Here is a 17,507-nt window from a genome sequence, read left to right on the forward strand (position 1 = left end):
CATTCTGCCGATGTACATTGGCACGGCAGTCGGGAACCGGTTAATCTAAGGTGTCTTAAGAGACACACAATGGTCTTTGATGAGAAGTAGTTTAATTTTAACCTGCATAAGGTGTTCTTTGTTGAAATGGTAAAGATGTGGGACTCTCTTCCACAGTTAGTGGTATCAGCAGAGAGCATAGATAGCTTAAAAAAAAACTGGTAGATGTGTTTCTCAGTAAGAACAGGCATATGGGAATTCATAGTGACATGCACATGTGCGCACACACACACACACACACACACACACACACACACACTAAACTGGATAGACCCAAGTCTTTATTCAACCTTAATAACTATGTAAAATGTATATCCATTAATCAACATGGTTATCTTTAAAGTGAGAACATATAGCACAGGACAAGGAAGGTACTAAGTTACTGATCCACAGTTGCTAAATAATACTGAACCCTCCATAATATTGCACCTGATGAAGTTAACATATATAATTATTATTATACACGATTTATATAGCGCCAACAGTTTACACATCGCTTTACAATGTAGAGGGGGGACAACACAATTACAGTACAGTTCAATACAGAAAGGCCCTGCTTGTAGAGCTTACATTCTAAAGGGAGGGGGTGATGGTACAAAAGGTAATAGCTGCGAGGGATGATTTGATGGGGGTGGCATATGCACTATATGCACTATAACACAATTAGTATGATTTACAAAAAAAATTGAGGATGTCCACATAATAAATTGTGTGAAAATTTGTTTCAATTACAAAATCCTTTGCAGCTGAAATAAGCAAACTCAGACTTTCTTTTTACATGATTTGATAACTGAAGTAAATCTCAATGCATTGTGTGAACATTCTCAAACACTTTCATAAATCAGCCTCCATGTATACATGAGTTGCCACATCAAAGATTTGAACCAGCCTGTGGTTCAAATTAAAGGGCTTATCTAAAAAGAGGTGTGACTGTGAATTCACAAAGTGTCAGGCAAATAAGATTTGTAAATAGTCTATAGGCTTTAGTTCAGGGATAACAAAAAAAAACATTTTTTTCGCCATGTTACTGTAATTTGCAAATCTCATTGAAATGAAAATAATGCCCTGTACACACGACCGGTTTTGCTGTTAGAATAAACTCCGAAGATTTCTCTGACGGAACTCCATTCAAGTGGTCTTGCCTACACATGGTCAAACCAAAGTCCGACCATCTAGAACGCGGTGACGTACAGCACGTATGACGGGACTAGAAAAAGGAAGTTCAATAGCCAGTAGCCAATAGCTTCCGTCTCGTACTTGCTTCAGAGCATGCGTTGTTTTTGGTCCATCCAGCATACAGACGAGCAGTTTTCCCGAATAGGAATTGGTTCCGTCAGAAATATTTAGAACATGTTCTATTTCTAGGTCCGTCAAAACTTTCGAAAAAAAAGTCTGATGAGGCACACACGCGATCGGAATATACGATGAAAAGCTTCTGTCGGACTTTTTCTGTCGGACATTCCGCTCGTGTGTAAGCGGCTTTACTGTCACTTTTTAACTAACATAAAGATCCTTATCCTGCACTGTTGGCTTTTTGGAATTGAGCAGAGTGTGTAGCAGATAAACTCACACAGTTTTTAGGAAAGCGTTAATTGCAGTAGGTTAAAACATACTGTATATATCATACTAAAAAAGACATGCCAAATTGTCCTTATACATTGCACAGTATTTGTATTATTTCTTTTATATTTGTTTTCTTTTACTATTCTTCATCTCTACCAATTTTAGGGACCAGCTGGAGATTTGGGTGCTCCTGGTCCAAGGGGTCCAAAGGTAAGGTACACTGTACTTTTACCTGCTAAAGGTAATTAAATATCTTTTTATAAAGTTTATGCTCTAATGATCACATTCCCAGTGACATCTGTGTTCATTTACATTAAAAACAGCTTTTTCAATTTATATCACTAACATATAAAAAAAAAAAAAAAAAAAAAGGAATACTATAATAATAGCCTAGCACAGTGGAGACATTATATTGATGTTTGGTAGTGGCTTTATAAATGGGTCTGTCAACCTGGGAGACCCACTATACCTGAGGAATGCTGGTAAGTTGCTATGGTGAAGGGTGTTAGATTGGGAACAGTGTACTTGTACACAAAGGCTTATTTTCTAACAACAGTCCCTCAAACTATCATCTAGCAGCAAAGGTGTTTTAAAGACAGTTAAGCTCGGTTCACACTGGGGCAACCTGTCGGGCAATTTAGCCACCTGACAAGTTGCGCTCCATTCAGTACAATGGAACCGTTCTAATCAGAGCAACTCAAGACGCTCCGACTTAGAGAAAGGTTCCTGTACTACTTGGGGGCAACGTCAGATTGGCTTGCATTGCCTTCTATTACAGAAGTCGTTTGCAAGTCGTGCGTAAGTCACGCTGTGTGGGGCAGCTTCAGAGTCGGGCGACTTTGAAGCCGTCCCAGTGTGGACCGAGACGCAATCAACAAAGCATGACAATTATTACACTTGCAAATATGGGGCATGCCTATTTTCTAAATGTATGCTATAATTTAGAAGTGAAAGAATAAATGTTGCATGACAAAATATTTTTCAATGTATTCCTATTTTTCTAATATACTTTGAAAATAGGGAGAAAGGGGTTTGCCTGGTGTTCAAGGATCCCCAGGCGAGCCAGGAGTACCTGGAATCAGCACAGAAGGTCCCCGTGTAAGTAAATATGGATCTTTTTCTCAAAGGATAGCAATATGAAGAGAGTAAAAAATGTTACATTGTATATACGTATAAGCTAATTAATGCAGATACTTAATCATTATAAAATACTTTCATAGTTATATGTTATGTCTATAAGATGATGTTTGCAACTACCCAAAATGCACTAATGTACTAAAAATGTTATGTTTACAAGTGTTTTTTTATCATAGGTTGAATATCTGATTGAATGTCCAATAAAAGACTTCCTTATATATTTTCCGAATATGGGTAGATTTAATTTAACTTGAAAAAAGGAGACAACAGTACGCAGTCTTTTAGCTTCATATTTAAATCTCCAAAAGCTCAGGCTTGGTCCCCTGTGATCATTCTACGGTTGCGATGAAGCTTGTTTACAGGGTGTTCCCCTTTACTTGCATGTAAATCTATTTCTTCTCTTAATAGAAAGTTTTGTTTTATTTCAACTTCTGTAGTATGTCTGTATTAACTGGTGTCTTAGCGCCAGCATAGTTTAGTTTGTATTTTTAGTAACTAGTAGCAAAACAAGCAAATAACAAGCAAGTTTCTCATAACCACCAAAGAGATTCCAACCTGCCTTGGAAGCTTGAGTGTGATTGCTATAATAGGAAACAATGACCTCTAGTACAGCACAGGTTTTAAGAAGTACATTCCTAGTGACCCTGTGAAGTGATTCTTGATACAGCGAATTATGCAAGACTCAGGCATTCTGATGTAGCATGGTTGGAAGGTTTGTTGGATAGCAAAAATCTGATTTGTTCCATTTGTTGCCCATCGCTGCTTTTCTGCAAAAAAGTACAAGACACCATTCTGATACAACTCTAACTAAAGGCAATAAATGTATATAAATAACAAAAAAACTTTGAGCCAAAGAAATAAATAAAAAATAATAATAATGATAAACAACAATAGTTGCCAGTAGCAGTGTGAATGTGAGCTTGACTAGCGTCACTACAGTATGAAAATAATTAAGCAAACACTGCGCTTGGCTAGTGACGCATAACAATGGGTATAACATATAAAGTGTACAATACTACTAAGAAGTGTACAATTCTAATAAGAATCCCACAGTCATAAATAAAGTGCTTGTGCTCCAATATAAAATTGGTGCTCCACTGTTCAGTGTTCAGAGAAGGTGCCCCACATGGATGTACACTCACCTTGGATGTGGACCACCTATCGCTATATTGGTCACTTGCGCTTTGCGGGGAAAAGACCCCTAAATGATCTCTTTCAAGGTCAGCTGCACTGCTAGTAACTCTTCATGGATAGGGAATAAAAATGACAGAGGGGGGCATCCATAGTGTAAAACTGTTTATTTATTTTAAAATTTTCAGCAAAAGAAAAAATTGATGCAATCACTTGGTCCCCTGTGATTGTTCTACGGGCGGAGGTGACGCGATCAAGCTTCATCGCAACTGTAGAATGATCACAGGGGACCAAGCCTAAACGTGAGAATGTTGATTGGCCTGACTACACCCTATTAAAAACACATTCTGATCATACCGGATGCCAGGATTAGGCACCAAATAATGTGAGTGCATCTATTTTTTCTTTTGCTGGAAATTTTAAAATAAATAAACATTTGTATTCCTTATCCATGGAGGATTACTAGCAGTGCAGCTGACCTTGAAAGACATAATTTAGGGGTCTTTTCCCAACATAGTGCAAGTGACCACTCTAGCAATAGGTGATCCACATCCAGGGTGAGTGTACATCCATGTGGGGCACGTTGTCTGAACACTGAACAGTGGAGCACTGATTTTATATTTAAGCACGAGCACTTTATTCACTACTGTGGGACTTCTTATAAGAATTGTACACTTTTTAGTAGTATTGTACACTTTTTATGTTATACCCATTGTTATGAGTCACTAGCCAAGCGCCGTGTTTGCTTAATTATTTTAATACATGTATATAGCTTTTTATTGAAAAGCCAATTATTTTACAGTTATAAGCAAACAATAATAATGATTGAACTAATACAAACTAGTACTCGTATAAAAAAAGAATCTCAAATTAAGATTGAAAAATGGTATTCATTTATTTAATTACAGTATATTTAAGTAAATTGAAATGTGAAATGCATTATAACAGTAATGAGAACATCCATCTACATAGTGACCTCACTAGAACTACACTTCAATGCAATTTATTTAACATTAAAACTAAACTACAGGCAAAGAGCTAAATACACAAATTAACTACATATATGGGATTTTGTTTCTGTGTTTATTCAGTCCAAGGTTTACACATCTCTGCCACACAATACAGCCCACTCTAAGTCAATGCAAATACCTAGTCAAATTAAGGTACTTAAGCCAACCATAGATGGTTCAACTCTCGGCCAGTTCAGCAAGGACTGGCTGAGATTCAAGTCATCTACAGGCAGGTTGATCGTACCCAAGTCGATCCATTGATCAACTTGGGTACAACCAGCATGCTGGATTTTTTATGTGATTATTTGAAGCGGTTATAGCTGCTAGCAATAATCACTGTGTGTTCTCCCTGCAGAGACAGCTCCCTGTGCACCCGCTCCCCCTCCAGGTGAACACAATTGCTCCACGGGAGGGATACCATGATGTAGGACACAAAATCACACCATCTATGTCTGGCTTTAGACTGCTTGCATCATATATTCAATTATGTATTAATGAATACAGGATTTATTAATTGGTGCCTTTTATATCTGCTTGGAAGTTCATGTTAATTACTACGTATACTGAAAAACTCAGATATATGATTATTAAAATCTTATGACATACAGTACATTACTACCTGCTCAAATTTGTTAATATTAGATGTGATTCATTATTATCAAAGATAACATTTGCTAAAATTCTGGATGTACACAGTGGCGGCTGGTGCTCAATACTTTGGGGGGGCAAACCAACACCCCCCCCACGGGAGATGGACGGGAAGACGGAGATCACCCGCCACTGGAGACAGATTGGGAATGCGGCGATCAGAGGCCTCCTTACCTTAGGAGGCAGATTATACTCTGATTTCCCCTCCTCCTCCCTCCACTGTCCGAGCTGGGGAGTGCTGGATGTGGCTGCGGGTGGGCCGTGTCTGGAAGAGGGAACTGAGTCCCGGCTGGAGAGGACTGCTGGCTGAGCTGCTCCCTGACTCTTCCAAGCTCCGGGCTGTTGCTTCTCCTCCCAGCCGAACAGGAAGTGGGTCCTAAGACTCCCTGGCCAATCGTGTCTCAGAGCCCGCTTCCTGATTGGCCAGGAGGAGAGTCAGGAAGACAATAGCAAATATTAATTCACTATAGTCACACAATTGGGTGGGCTCAGGGTGCAGTTCTCTGTGCCCCAAGCCCACCCTTTTTTTTAAACCAATTAGAGCCTCAGGCTCTAATCATGTGCTTAAAAAAAAATTAGAATCCATGTGTCCAGCGCCCTGCATGTAGATTAGGGGCCAGGCGCATATATTAGGGGGGCGGCACCCCCCCTAATCCAATGCGCCTGGCCCCTAATCTAAAAGTAGATATTTGCCAGCACACCATGGATCAACACAAAGTAGCATCCAAACGGATAGTTTATTGTGTGATCACTACACGAGGAGAGTGAAACATTTCAGAGTCACGCAGGATGCCTTTGTCAGGCATATGATAAACGTGGGGTAACAGTGAAAAGAATTTAAATAACCATCAACCAATCAGAAAAGAAAGAAAACCAAAACTCCTCCCACCTCCAGACAGGTATGACATCACACGTTTATCGACGATACCCAACGTTTATCACGTGCCTGACGAAGGGGTCCTGCATGACTCCAAAACGTTGCACTCTCCTTGTTTTGTGATCATGCAATAAACTATCCGTTTGGACACTACTTTGTGTTGTTCCATGATGCGCTGGCAAATATCTACTTTGTGACTTGAACCAGTATCCAGCTGGTTGTTGCTGCAGCACCCAAATTTTGAAAGCTTATCCAGGAATGTGTGCGATGGGAATATGAAGTTATACTTGTGATTGGATTCTACATCTGCATCCCTGATGCCTCCCCCACTCTGAGAGTCTATTAGTTTAATCGTGCCCATACATAGTGGGACATGACATCTACCGATCTGCTCAATTGATCATTCTTCCAGGAATACAGGTGGAATCTGGTGAAGCTGCCTCTCAATCTGACAGGAAGTTTGGCAACATATACAGCCAGGAAGAGATTGACACAATCCTCTTTCCCAGAGCCGAAAGTAAAGCTTTTGGAATCGACACCGCCACCGATCTTTTTCGTGAAATTAAATGATTAAGGAAGAGACCAGTTGACCTTGAACTACATGGCCAGATGCTTTCTGTGTACTACAGAACAAAAAAGATACCACGTGGATTACGCTTTAAAAATCAGCCCATGATTGGCCGCCATAAACATGAGTTCTGTGAGCGCTGGTGCGAAGTGGCCGCCCAGAACTCACTTTACTTTATGCTGATTGTCATTGAAGAGGTTAAAGTTCAATTGTGTCAAGTCAACAGAGAGCTAACCACACTGGAACTATCGATCCAGGACAAAGACAAACAACCTGATACATTGCAAAAATCGACAGTGAGATCTTAACATATACAGCAAGACAAAAACAAGTGTGACAAGTTCAAATTGATCAACCAAGATTACCAGGAGGGAAGGGTATATCCCTGGCTCACAGGTTTCCGTCGCCCAAGGCATAGACTCTACACACGGCCCCTAGGAAAATCCATTTAGAAACGATTGTTTTGTGACATCTGATAGCGATCATCCCACAGAGAATCCATCAACCGACAGCATCTCTGGAAAAACAGGAGGCGCCGAAGTACCAACAATCAGATCTCAGGGTCCCCATTTTCCGGTTCCAAGAGAAGACGACAATCCAGGAGGGGCATCAAGAGGCCACGGAACCCTGCCGCCATGCAGCACCCACCAGGGCATGAGGCATGCCCAGTGATTAACCTGTCATCTAGATATATGGTGAACAGTGAGTTAAGACTTTTATCAAAGGGCCTTTCCTTTTGCCCTAATGCTAGATTTCAGAACTTTGACTTTGAGGTTGATATGTTTAAATTTGAAAGAAAGCTCAAAATTAAACAATATTTTCATACAGTACCCAAAACAATTTCCGCAAGAACAGTGACACCATTTAAACTTAAAAGTAATTTTTTTACACCGGAACATTTCCACTCTATTCATAATTTTATACGAACAATCGAACATGATGTGCATAACATTGTTTTCAATAAAACATACACCAACCTAAGCCTGGATGAGTTTATTGCACTAAGGACACTTAAAGAAGACAAAAGTATCATCATTGGATCATTAAGGCAGTGCTATAGTGGTCATGGACTACGTTGACTACAAGGAGGGTATGACTGCCATGCTGTCAGACACAGCAAGTTATGTTGTATTTAAACAGAACCCCGTACCAAGTATTAGAAATGCATTAAACGCCTTGATTAACCTTGGGATACTGAAAGGCTGGTTATCTGACAATACTGCCAAATTTTTATGCAATGAACACCCTTGCTATCCAGTCATTTATGGCCTACCAAAAATCCACAAAGGTACGAACACTTTGAAATTTAGACCCATTGTGTCTGGCACAAGGTCGATCACCCAACCCAACCCAGCTCCTTGACCATCTCCTACAATCTTTGGTAAAAAAGTTACCAGCTTATATTAGGGATACAAATGACTTTTTGGAGAAACTTAGGGCATTTACAGATTTTGGTAAAGGATGGAAACTTGCAACTCTGGCTATAGGATTCCTGTACACATGCATACCCAATGATGCAGGCCGTTATACATTTTCTGACTGATATGGAATCAAAACCAATACCCAAAGAGTTTCATATTGAATGTCTCGATTTTGTACTTTCAAACAACTACTTTACATTCGAGGGCACCAAGTATGCACAGATCCGAGGTACAACCATGGCCTACTTGAGGAACATTATATTTATCCATCTGATGCCTTTACCAACCATATCAAATGTTGGTTTAGGTACATCACTGACATTTTCCTTATCTGGACAGACGAGGATGCTCGGTTCTTTGACTTTGTTCATTTTCTGAACAGTATCTTTACAGGGGTTGTGTTTACACCTGAAATTTCACCATGTAACATTTCCTTCTTGGATGTAATGATCACTAACTCTCAAGGCTCTCTGGTTACATTTCTCTTTACAAAACCCACTGACAGAAAAACACTCTTGCATTATCAAAGGGCACATCCCAAACATCTTCTCAATAGTCTGCCAATATTTCAGTTTATGAGAGTGTCACGCATCTCTTCTGATGAAGATGACAAACTACAGCAGCTCAATAAGATGTATGACAACTTTCGGGAAAAGGGGTATACTGCAGAAGTTCTTGACCATGCATTAACCAAGATTAGGACCACTCACACCAAGCCCTCTGGGCCTTTGGATAGACCATTGTTCAACCACACATTCAACCGCGAGTCTGACCATATCAAACAGGCCTTGACAAAAAATCTACATATTCTACAAACCGACAACGTATTGGCATATGAAATTAAAATGTTGCCCCTAATTGCACATAGACGCAATTTACGTAGTAAAATAGGTCTCTTGCATCCAGGTTCTGAGCCCCCCTTTTTTCCCTCGCTACTCCCCCTTCCCCTTTTCATCCATCCTTCCCCCCTATATTCCCCCCCTCCCATTTCTCTTCTCCCCCCACAATTTTCTTCCTCCTTCTCCTCTTCTTCTTCTTCTTCTTCTCCTTTTTTATCTTCTTATTTTTTCCTCTTTTCACTATTTTTTATTTATTTTTATTTTTTCTTCTTTCCTTCTTTTCTTTTTCTTTTTTCTTTTTCTCTTTTCTCTTTTCTTTTTTCTTTTTTCTTTTTTCTTTTCTTTTCTTTTGTTTTCTTTCGTTTTTCTCCTTTTCTTTGCTTTCCTTATTTTATTTATTTTTACTTCTAATGTTTATTGATTAATATTTATTTATTTTTTATTTTTACTTTTAATTTTTATTTGTTTTTCATTTATAATTATTTTTATTATTATTTATTACTTATCACCATTATGGATATCTCTTTTCTTTTCTTTTCTTTTCTTCTCCTCTCTACATCCTCCTCCTTTTCTTGAGCTGGTTAACTAACCCATATTTATTTATATCTCTCTTTGTTTTCTATTACTCCTTGGTCCCAGTCTTTTTCTTCCTTTCATGTTTCTCTTTCTTTCTTTTGTCTGTTTTCACTTCCTGTTCTCCTCTCCTTGTTCTACCTCTGCTTTGACGCCTGTGTTTCTCTCCACTCTCTTACATTCCTCACATTCATTCTCTTCCCCGCTTCCCTTGATTGGACACAGTCCACCTGGATTGTCGGGGTCTGCTGATGTCATCCGTTTCCATGACATCAGCGGCCCCAGCACTGCAGCATCCCTCATGACATGGCTACCACCGGCACATCGCGTATGCGTGATTGGTGATGACTGTTGTAATCCAAGCCGACCTGCAAGCATTGATCCCCACACTGGCGCTGATCTTGGTCTGGCCGGCGTTCGTCCATATCACACGTTTCCATGGCCCCCCATTGCTTGGTTACCGCTGCCGCATTGCACATGCGTGACCTGCGATCGCTGCTGTGATCTGTTCTGCAACTATTGATCCCTGCACTGGTGCTGATCTGTATCCATATTGTGCGCTGTATACAGATGCTCCCTAGCAACAGGTCCATTTTCACAGTGACTAAGGATCCACATCATTAAGTCCATCATGGACTTAAAGGTAGTGATAGTATGTTGTTTGGTAATTCCCTCTTCTCATAAGTTTTTTCTCAAATCTGTGATATTGTGCTCATTTTTTTGAGTCTTTTGGTGGGAGTTGTGACGTCATACACCTGTCTGGGGGTGGGAGGAGTTTTGGTTTTCTTTCTTTTCTGATTGGTTGATGGTTATTTCAATTCTTTTCACTGTTACTCCACGTTTATCACATGCCTGACGAAGGGGTTCTGCGTGACTCCGAAACGTTGCACTCTCCTTGTGTTGTGATCATGCAAGCTATCCGTTTGGACGCTACTTTGTGTCAATCCATGGTGTGCTGGCAAATATCTACTTTGTGACTTGAACCAGTATCCAACTGGTTGTTGCTGCAGCACCCAAATTTTGAGAGCTTATCCAGGAACGTGTGCAATGGGAATATGAAGTATGGCCCCTAATCTACATGCAGGGTGTCGGACACATGGATTCCAGTGTTTTTTTTATGAACGGGCCGCCACACATGGATGGGCCGCCACTGGACATACAGTATGTTGTCCAGACACCATTTGTTAAACTTCTCCAATATTTATTAAATGAATATAATATGTATATTTGTTCTCTTATAAAGAAGCCCATGAACATTACATGGTTCTTATTCTCCTTCTCTTTATGGTAAAATAGTCAGAAAGTGTTACATGAGACGTTACTGCAAGTTGTGAATTTCAGATGTTCTGTACTTTATAGGTGATGTTTTTATTAAATAAAATTAAATGATCTGCATAACTGGAGTGTATTCCCACTATTATTTTACCTGGGGTGTGAGTTGTTAAGTCTGAGTGCACCTCTGAATGAAATTGACATTTCAGTTAACTGAGAAAGGAACCCTGTAAGATGCTTTAATGCCATGATGCCTGTCCTACGTAAACACTGTTTGATTCTTTTTTGTGGGGTCACTGCAGTTCTGTAAAGCTTCAGTTAAAGTGGAAGGAAAGTCTAATATTTAAAGTCTCCCCTGCAATCATTAATGTCAGCTGAGTTCAGCCTTAAGTCTCAAAATGAAAACATAATCACAGATTGTATACCTTTATTTTGCAGACATCTAGTGGCTGTCACATGACTTCAATCTCCCTCTCCCTTCTGAGTCTAAGAGCAGCCAATGGACATGTGAAGGCTAGTGATATCACTTCCAGAAGTGACACTGTTGCTGTGATGGGAGGAGCTGATCATAGGTTCCCTGGTCAGTGCTCTCTCATGAATAAGGATGCTTGTGCTTCTTCATTCATGAGAAAATTAATAAATAAAAAATGAACCATTCACACAGAGCACAAGAGGGCTGGGAGGTCCAGTGCACATATACGGTATAGCTGTGCAGAGCTTCAAATCAAGACTACCACAGGAGAAAGGAACTGGATGCAGGGGGGGCTGTCAGTGTATCTGGAAGTGCTCTAGAGTCTCAGTTCAGCTCACAGTCTACAATAAACATTATAACTTAACACTACATGATTTTGCCTTGTGGTGTGAGTGTAACACACAACAAGAAGAAAACTCCACATGATTTCACATTGTAGTGTGAGTATAATGCCCAACAAGCAAAAAACTGAACATGATTCCACCTTGTAGTGTGAGTGTAACGCACAAGCAGAAAACACCAAAAGATTCCACCTTGTATTGTGAGCGTAATGCACAGCAAGCAGAAAACTCCACGTGATTTTACCTTGTTGTGCGGGTGTAGCCCAAAGTATGCAGTAAAATCCCTTGTGATGCTGCATACAGGTGCACTGTGCTTTACAGCCTTACAATGGCTGTTCTCTGTCAACGCTCAAAGCCAAAATGAGGCTTAGAAGAAAGAAAAAGCTGCTGCACATTCTGCAGATGACTGGGAGGGATGGGGTGGTGTTGGGTGGGACTAGGAAGGGCAGGGGTGGGCTTACTCTAACTTCTGCTGGATTTCTGACACAGAGAATGATACCGGTTTATGGAACTGCCTATGAACTGTTAAATTTAGCTGAGCAGACAAACTGTTGTTGATAAAGAATAGAAGACTGCTGATTGCCTAGCTCAGATTAGTCTTTCTAAGCTAGACTATCAGCAAGTCTGAAAATAAATAATATCAAAATTATTATTAATTATTATTAAATATATTTAAAATAATTATCATGGGCAAATTTTCAATTTTGACATGAATTCCACTAAGGGTGGAGATTTGCACAGCAAGGCGGAGGAAAATATGTATAGTCAATCTAATGCCCCGTACACATGGTCGGACTTTGTTCGGACATTCTGACAACAAAATCCTAGGATTTTTTCCGACGGATGTTGGCTCAAACTTGTCTTGCATACACACGGTCAAACAAAGTTGTCAGAAAATCCGATCGTTCTAAACGCGGTGACGTAAACAAGTACGTTTGGACTATAAACGGGGCAGTGGCCAATAGCTTTCATCTCTTTATTTATTCTGAGCATGCGTGGCACTTTGTCCGTCAGATTTGTTGTCGGAAAATTTTATAGCCTGCTCTCAAACTTTGTGTGTCGGAAAATCCGATGGAAAATGTGTGATGGAGCCTACACACGGTCGGAACAAGGTCCTATCGCACATTTTCCGTCGGAAAATCCGACCATGTGTACGGGGCATTATTCTGCTCTTTTAGAAGATCTTTGTAGACTGTCAATTTACCAAAAAGAGTAGGAGACTAAAAAACTTAATATTTATGTTATTTTCTAAATGATTCTGTTGTTTTGTAGTGCTGCTAATTTGTTTCATTTGTTATTCTGTTGGGTTTATATACGATCCAACTGGCTGCTACTTACATGTTGCATGGTTTGTTAGACAAGTGAAAAAAGCTTGAAATTCTCTTTTTTCTTATATGTTTATTCTATTTTCAGGGACCAATAGGTCCTCCAGGACTTCCCGGTATTCAGGTAAGAACTAGTTAAATTCACTGGAAAAATTAGGCACACCATAGTAGAAAAGAATCTGGCTACATTTTGCAAAGGCGTTACCCATATATGTTCATTATTCCTTGTTCTACAACTATCTGGCCATAAATGGATACGGAACAGATCTATTCAACAAGGAAATGCAAAAACAACGATAATGTACACAGTGCAGGAACTCATTGATATAGCTTTTTGGGTTCATTGGTCTAAATGTCCAATGTTTGTATTAACTGATGTACTGTTTATTGCCCTTGCTAAAAGGCTTAAAGATGTAATAATTGTTTTTCCCTAGGGTCCACAGGGTCTTCCTGGAATGTCAGGTCCTCCTGGTCCAGAAGTGAGTGGTAACCTTTTGATATTTATGATATTGAAACCGTAGATACAACCATAATGTAAGTTCTTTTTTGTACATTTTATCAAAGGCAGTTAATCTGGTTTTAAAAGCATTTCCAGCAACTATTTTGTGCAATAATACATGTAGTATTTTAGCTTCTATTTAGGCAATTGACTTAGGTGTTAAAAAACAATTGATTTCGGTGGAAATCCACCAAGGCCCCTAACCTCACTGAGGTTGTTATAAGATTAAATAGCCCAATAGCCCAAAGCACAATATGAGCTAATGTTAGCCCACAAAAACTATACCCAAAAACGTTTTAAGAAATACTGGCATGTCTGGATTACCCACCCCAAAGCCTCTAACTTTCTGACAGATTTTTATATTCAATGTTAACAATTTTATATGATATTACCTTTATTCCTTTTTTACAACTGACTGTTTACGGTATTTAGGCAGCTATTTGTTCCTGGTGAATATGTCTAATTACCAGTTAAAAGACATGCAACTTCCATTATATACATACCCTATTTACAGTTTGTTCCCACTGGGGTAGATAGGGTAACTAATCCTACGTGAATTCCTATTTGTGGATTTTCTTTGCGTGTCCGATTTAACAAAATTTAAGTTTGTATTTAGTGGCTTCTCTCTTCTCATTGATTTTTGTGGCATTTGTTATTACGTTGTACTCATATAAGTAATTTCTTAAGAAAGCTTCAGCTATCTGTACTCTGTACCACATTGTTTTAATACTCAATAAAAACCTTTGAAAGTACAAAAAACTACTGTTTTCTAGTTTGCAGGAAAATGAAACATTTTGTAGAAGCTAATGTTAACTTTAAACTTGCATTTCTTCTCTTTGTCTCTGATGCCACAATATTGTAGGAGCATAATGGTTATATCTTGAAATAACTACATTGTTATAAACTGAGGAAAAAATGTGCCTTTTTTAAAAAAAAATTGAGATATTTATTATAGCAAAAAGTACAAAATATTGTGTTTAAAATTAGAGGCTCCGAGTGACCATTACTAACCCCAGAAGAATGGGAAGTCTTTAAAAGAATCTGCTTGCGTAATTACCACTTTTAAAGACTGATTTCCATTGGCAATTAAAAATAAGGGTCATAACTCTGTAATGTTCTAACTGCCTTCCATATACTCAATGTGTTTCAATAAAATTATTTCATATATGTACCTTTAACTAATTTAGACATTTAGAAGGTCAGTTTGTATTGTATGCTTGCACTCAGTGCAGACCATTATTGTTGAAATAAAAAATTAAATAGAAAATACTGCTGTATACAATATGTCACTGTGTTTGTATGTCACTGTGTCTTCTAGGGTGTGCCAGGGAGAGATGGCAGACCTGGACTCCCAGGACCTCCAGGTGACCCAGTATGTGAACTCATGTAGATTGTCCAAACTATTGCAATTAGTTTGTATGTTAAACTCTTAAAGTGTTACTAAACCCAGGACCCTGCATTCACTATATCTAGTCTCCCACAGTACACAGAATATGGAAATTAGTAAATATAAACTGCTAAATACATTTTCTCATTGGCAGTATCTAGCAGTCTTATGAATTCTATCAGTGTCCGGCTGAGCACTCGTTAAACCTTGTAGGAGGAGTTTTCATTCTCCTTTGACTGATCTATGAGGCTCCAAGACCCCTGACCCTCTGCCTGGACAGTGCTCATTGGCCCTGTGCTGATCACATGCACCCCCCAAAAAAAGACAGTAAAAGAAGGGGAGGATCAAATGAGTCAGGATCAAACAACATTTTTACACAATGTGGAGGATTAACCCCTTAGGTTCCACAGTGAGTATAGCAAGCATACTTTACTGCATATACAGACTGATTTTACTGTTGTGGGTTTAGTAGCACTTTAACTACTAGGATGTTTAATCAAATTCTTTTACATGACATTTTGCTGTTTTATATAAATCATTAGTTTACATCTCGGAAATGCTGTTTATGTGTTGTTTAGTCCATATTTCTAAATCTGTTTTTGATGATAGATAAAGCTTTCTTTAATTATTATGCATCAATATATACAGGTAGATTGTATTATTTTTAAATCAGCTGGTAAAATAATGTAATATTTGGTATGGAATAAACAAAAACATTTTTTTTACCATAAAAAAATAATGAACCCTAATAAAAACAAGCCAAAATGTATTCTACTTATTCTCTAATTCACAGCTTCATGTGTAAGCATTATTCCCTTCCTAGGCATATGATAAGATTCTGAACTAAACTAAAAAAAATTAAAAAAGATGAGACATTTCAGGGCTGCTTGGCAAACAATGTTATTCAGTGAAAGAATTGGTTTGGGAAAACAAAAGACATCACAGTAGCTGAATTTCTTTATGTATAACATTTGGACAGGATATGCTGGAGGCAGGATCTCTATTATTGAGATAAAAATGAAAGAGCTGAGTAGTGCTAGGCTTGGACGAAGTTTGTAATGTGGGCCCAATCAGAGTATTAAACTCAGAAATGAAAAAACAAAATTACCAAAGAGCCCAAATTCTATGCCCTGGGATCTAGAATCATTAGGCAATTATTCTATTTTTTATTTGCTTTCAGGGGTTCTTAATGGATAATGGTGTTAGTGTGCATGACTTTAAAGAAACCGTAATAGTTTGTACTTCTGCAAGCTTTCTTTCTGAAATAATTTTCATTGTCATGATTGTATTGTCTTTGTAGATTGCCCTTCCACTTCTAGGTGACATTGGAGCTTTGCTAAAGGTATTTTTGCTTTTATCAAAACTATTTTGTAATTTTCAGCTGTGATCACTAAATATGAGAACAAATAAATACAAAGTAGGTTTATCTGTTAGAAATATTTTCAAAATTGTTGAAGTTTATGAAATATATTGAGATTATAAATTAGTATTTAATTGTTAACTGTTGAACATTATTTATGTTTAAGTGCTGGCAAGAAACAAATATTTAACACATTTAACACTGACAGGGGTGCTTACAATGGTCAGGTTTTATTCATTACTTAAAACCATTATCCCAAATAAAAAAATATATATATTACTGTAACCGCTAGCTGGAGTTCAGCTTTAAATTGTTAGCCACTTATGTAAATCCCATTTAAATCTGCTAGTCCATCTAATATTACCCTCTCCAGTGATTGACAATGTTGCTGTTCAACGGTGGGGACATTGCTCCTCCTCCTCCATAGATACAGTGGAGGAGTGAATGTAGCCACCCTAAGGCAAGAAGTGTGTTACTGGCTGATCACCAGATGAAAATCAAAGAATGAAACCTTGAAAAAAAAAAAAAAAGAAAACTAATGCAGCCACCACATCCAATTACTGAGAAGCTACAATATATTACACATTTGTTTTAGTTTTTAGGTTTAGTTACACTTTAAAAAATGGCAGGATGCTTACTCTAATGTTTTGTTCATTGGTGTGTAGGACTGGAGATAGGTCGAACACCCCCCCTGTTAGTTTTGTACCAGAACTCCCAAACAGAGAAAAAGTTCAGACCCGAACAGTGAACCCTATTAAAGTCTATGGGAACTGAACTTGAAAAGCCAAACGTCCCCATTTTGAAGGCTTATGTGCTAGTTATTGGACATAAATGGCCCCCTTGCCAAAATTTAAAAAAAGAAAAAAAGAATGGCGTGCCCTCCAAAATTCCCCTCAAAATCCATACCACACCCTTACCTGAGCATGTAGCCGTGAACCATATTAGGCCACATGCCCTCAACATGGGGGGTGCTTTGGGGACAAGGGCCTCTTCCCAACAACCCTGGGTGGTCGTCGTGTGGGTCTTTGGGCAGGGGGCTTATCTG

At 38.7% G+C, this 17,507-nt stretch overlaps 1 protein-coding gene across 3 annotated transcripts in view; it reads left to right on the top strand.

The window, feature by feature from the left end:
• COL19A1 (collagen type XIX alpha 1 chain) overlaps positions 1 to 17,507 on the top strand; it is a 1,371,841-nt gene that overhangs the window by 992,331 nt on the left and 362,003 nt on the right. For all 3 annotated transcript variants that reach the window (XM_073626739.1, XM_073626741.1, XM_073626740.1), the window contains exons 27-32: positions 1,768 to 1,812; positions 2,623 to 2,700; positions 13,305 to 13,340; positions 13,651 to 13,695; positions 15,034 to 15,087; positions 16,403 to 16,444. In XM_073626739.1, coding sequence (XP_073482840.1) covers positions 1,768 to 1,812; positions 2,623 to 2,700; positions 13,305 to 13,340; positions 13,651 to 13,695; positions 15,034 to 15,087; positions 16,403 to 16,444 — 300 coding nt within the window. The remainder of the gene's footprint in view (positions 1 to 1,767; positions 1,813 to 2,622; positions 2,701 to 13,304; positions 13,341 to 13,650; positions 13,696 to 15,033; positions 15,088 to 16,402; positions 16,445 to 17,507) is intronic.

Source organism: Aquarana catesbeiana, linkage group LG04 (assembly GCF_042186555.1).
Source record: "Aquarana catesbeiana isolate 2022-GZ linkage group LG04, ASM4218655v1, whole genome shotgun sequence".
NCBI lineage: Eukaryota > Metazoa > Chordata > Amphibia > Anura > Ranidae > Aquarana > Aquarana catesbeiana.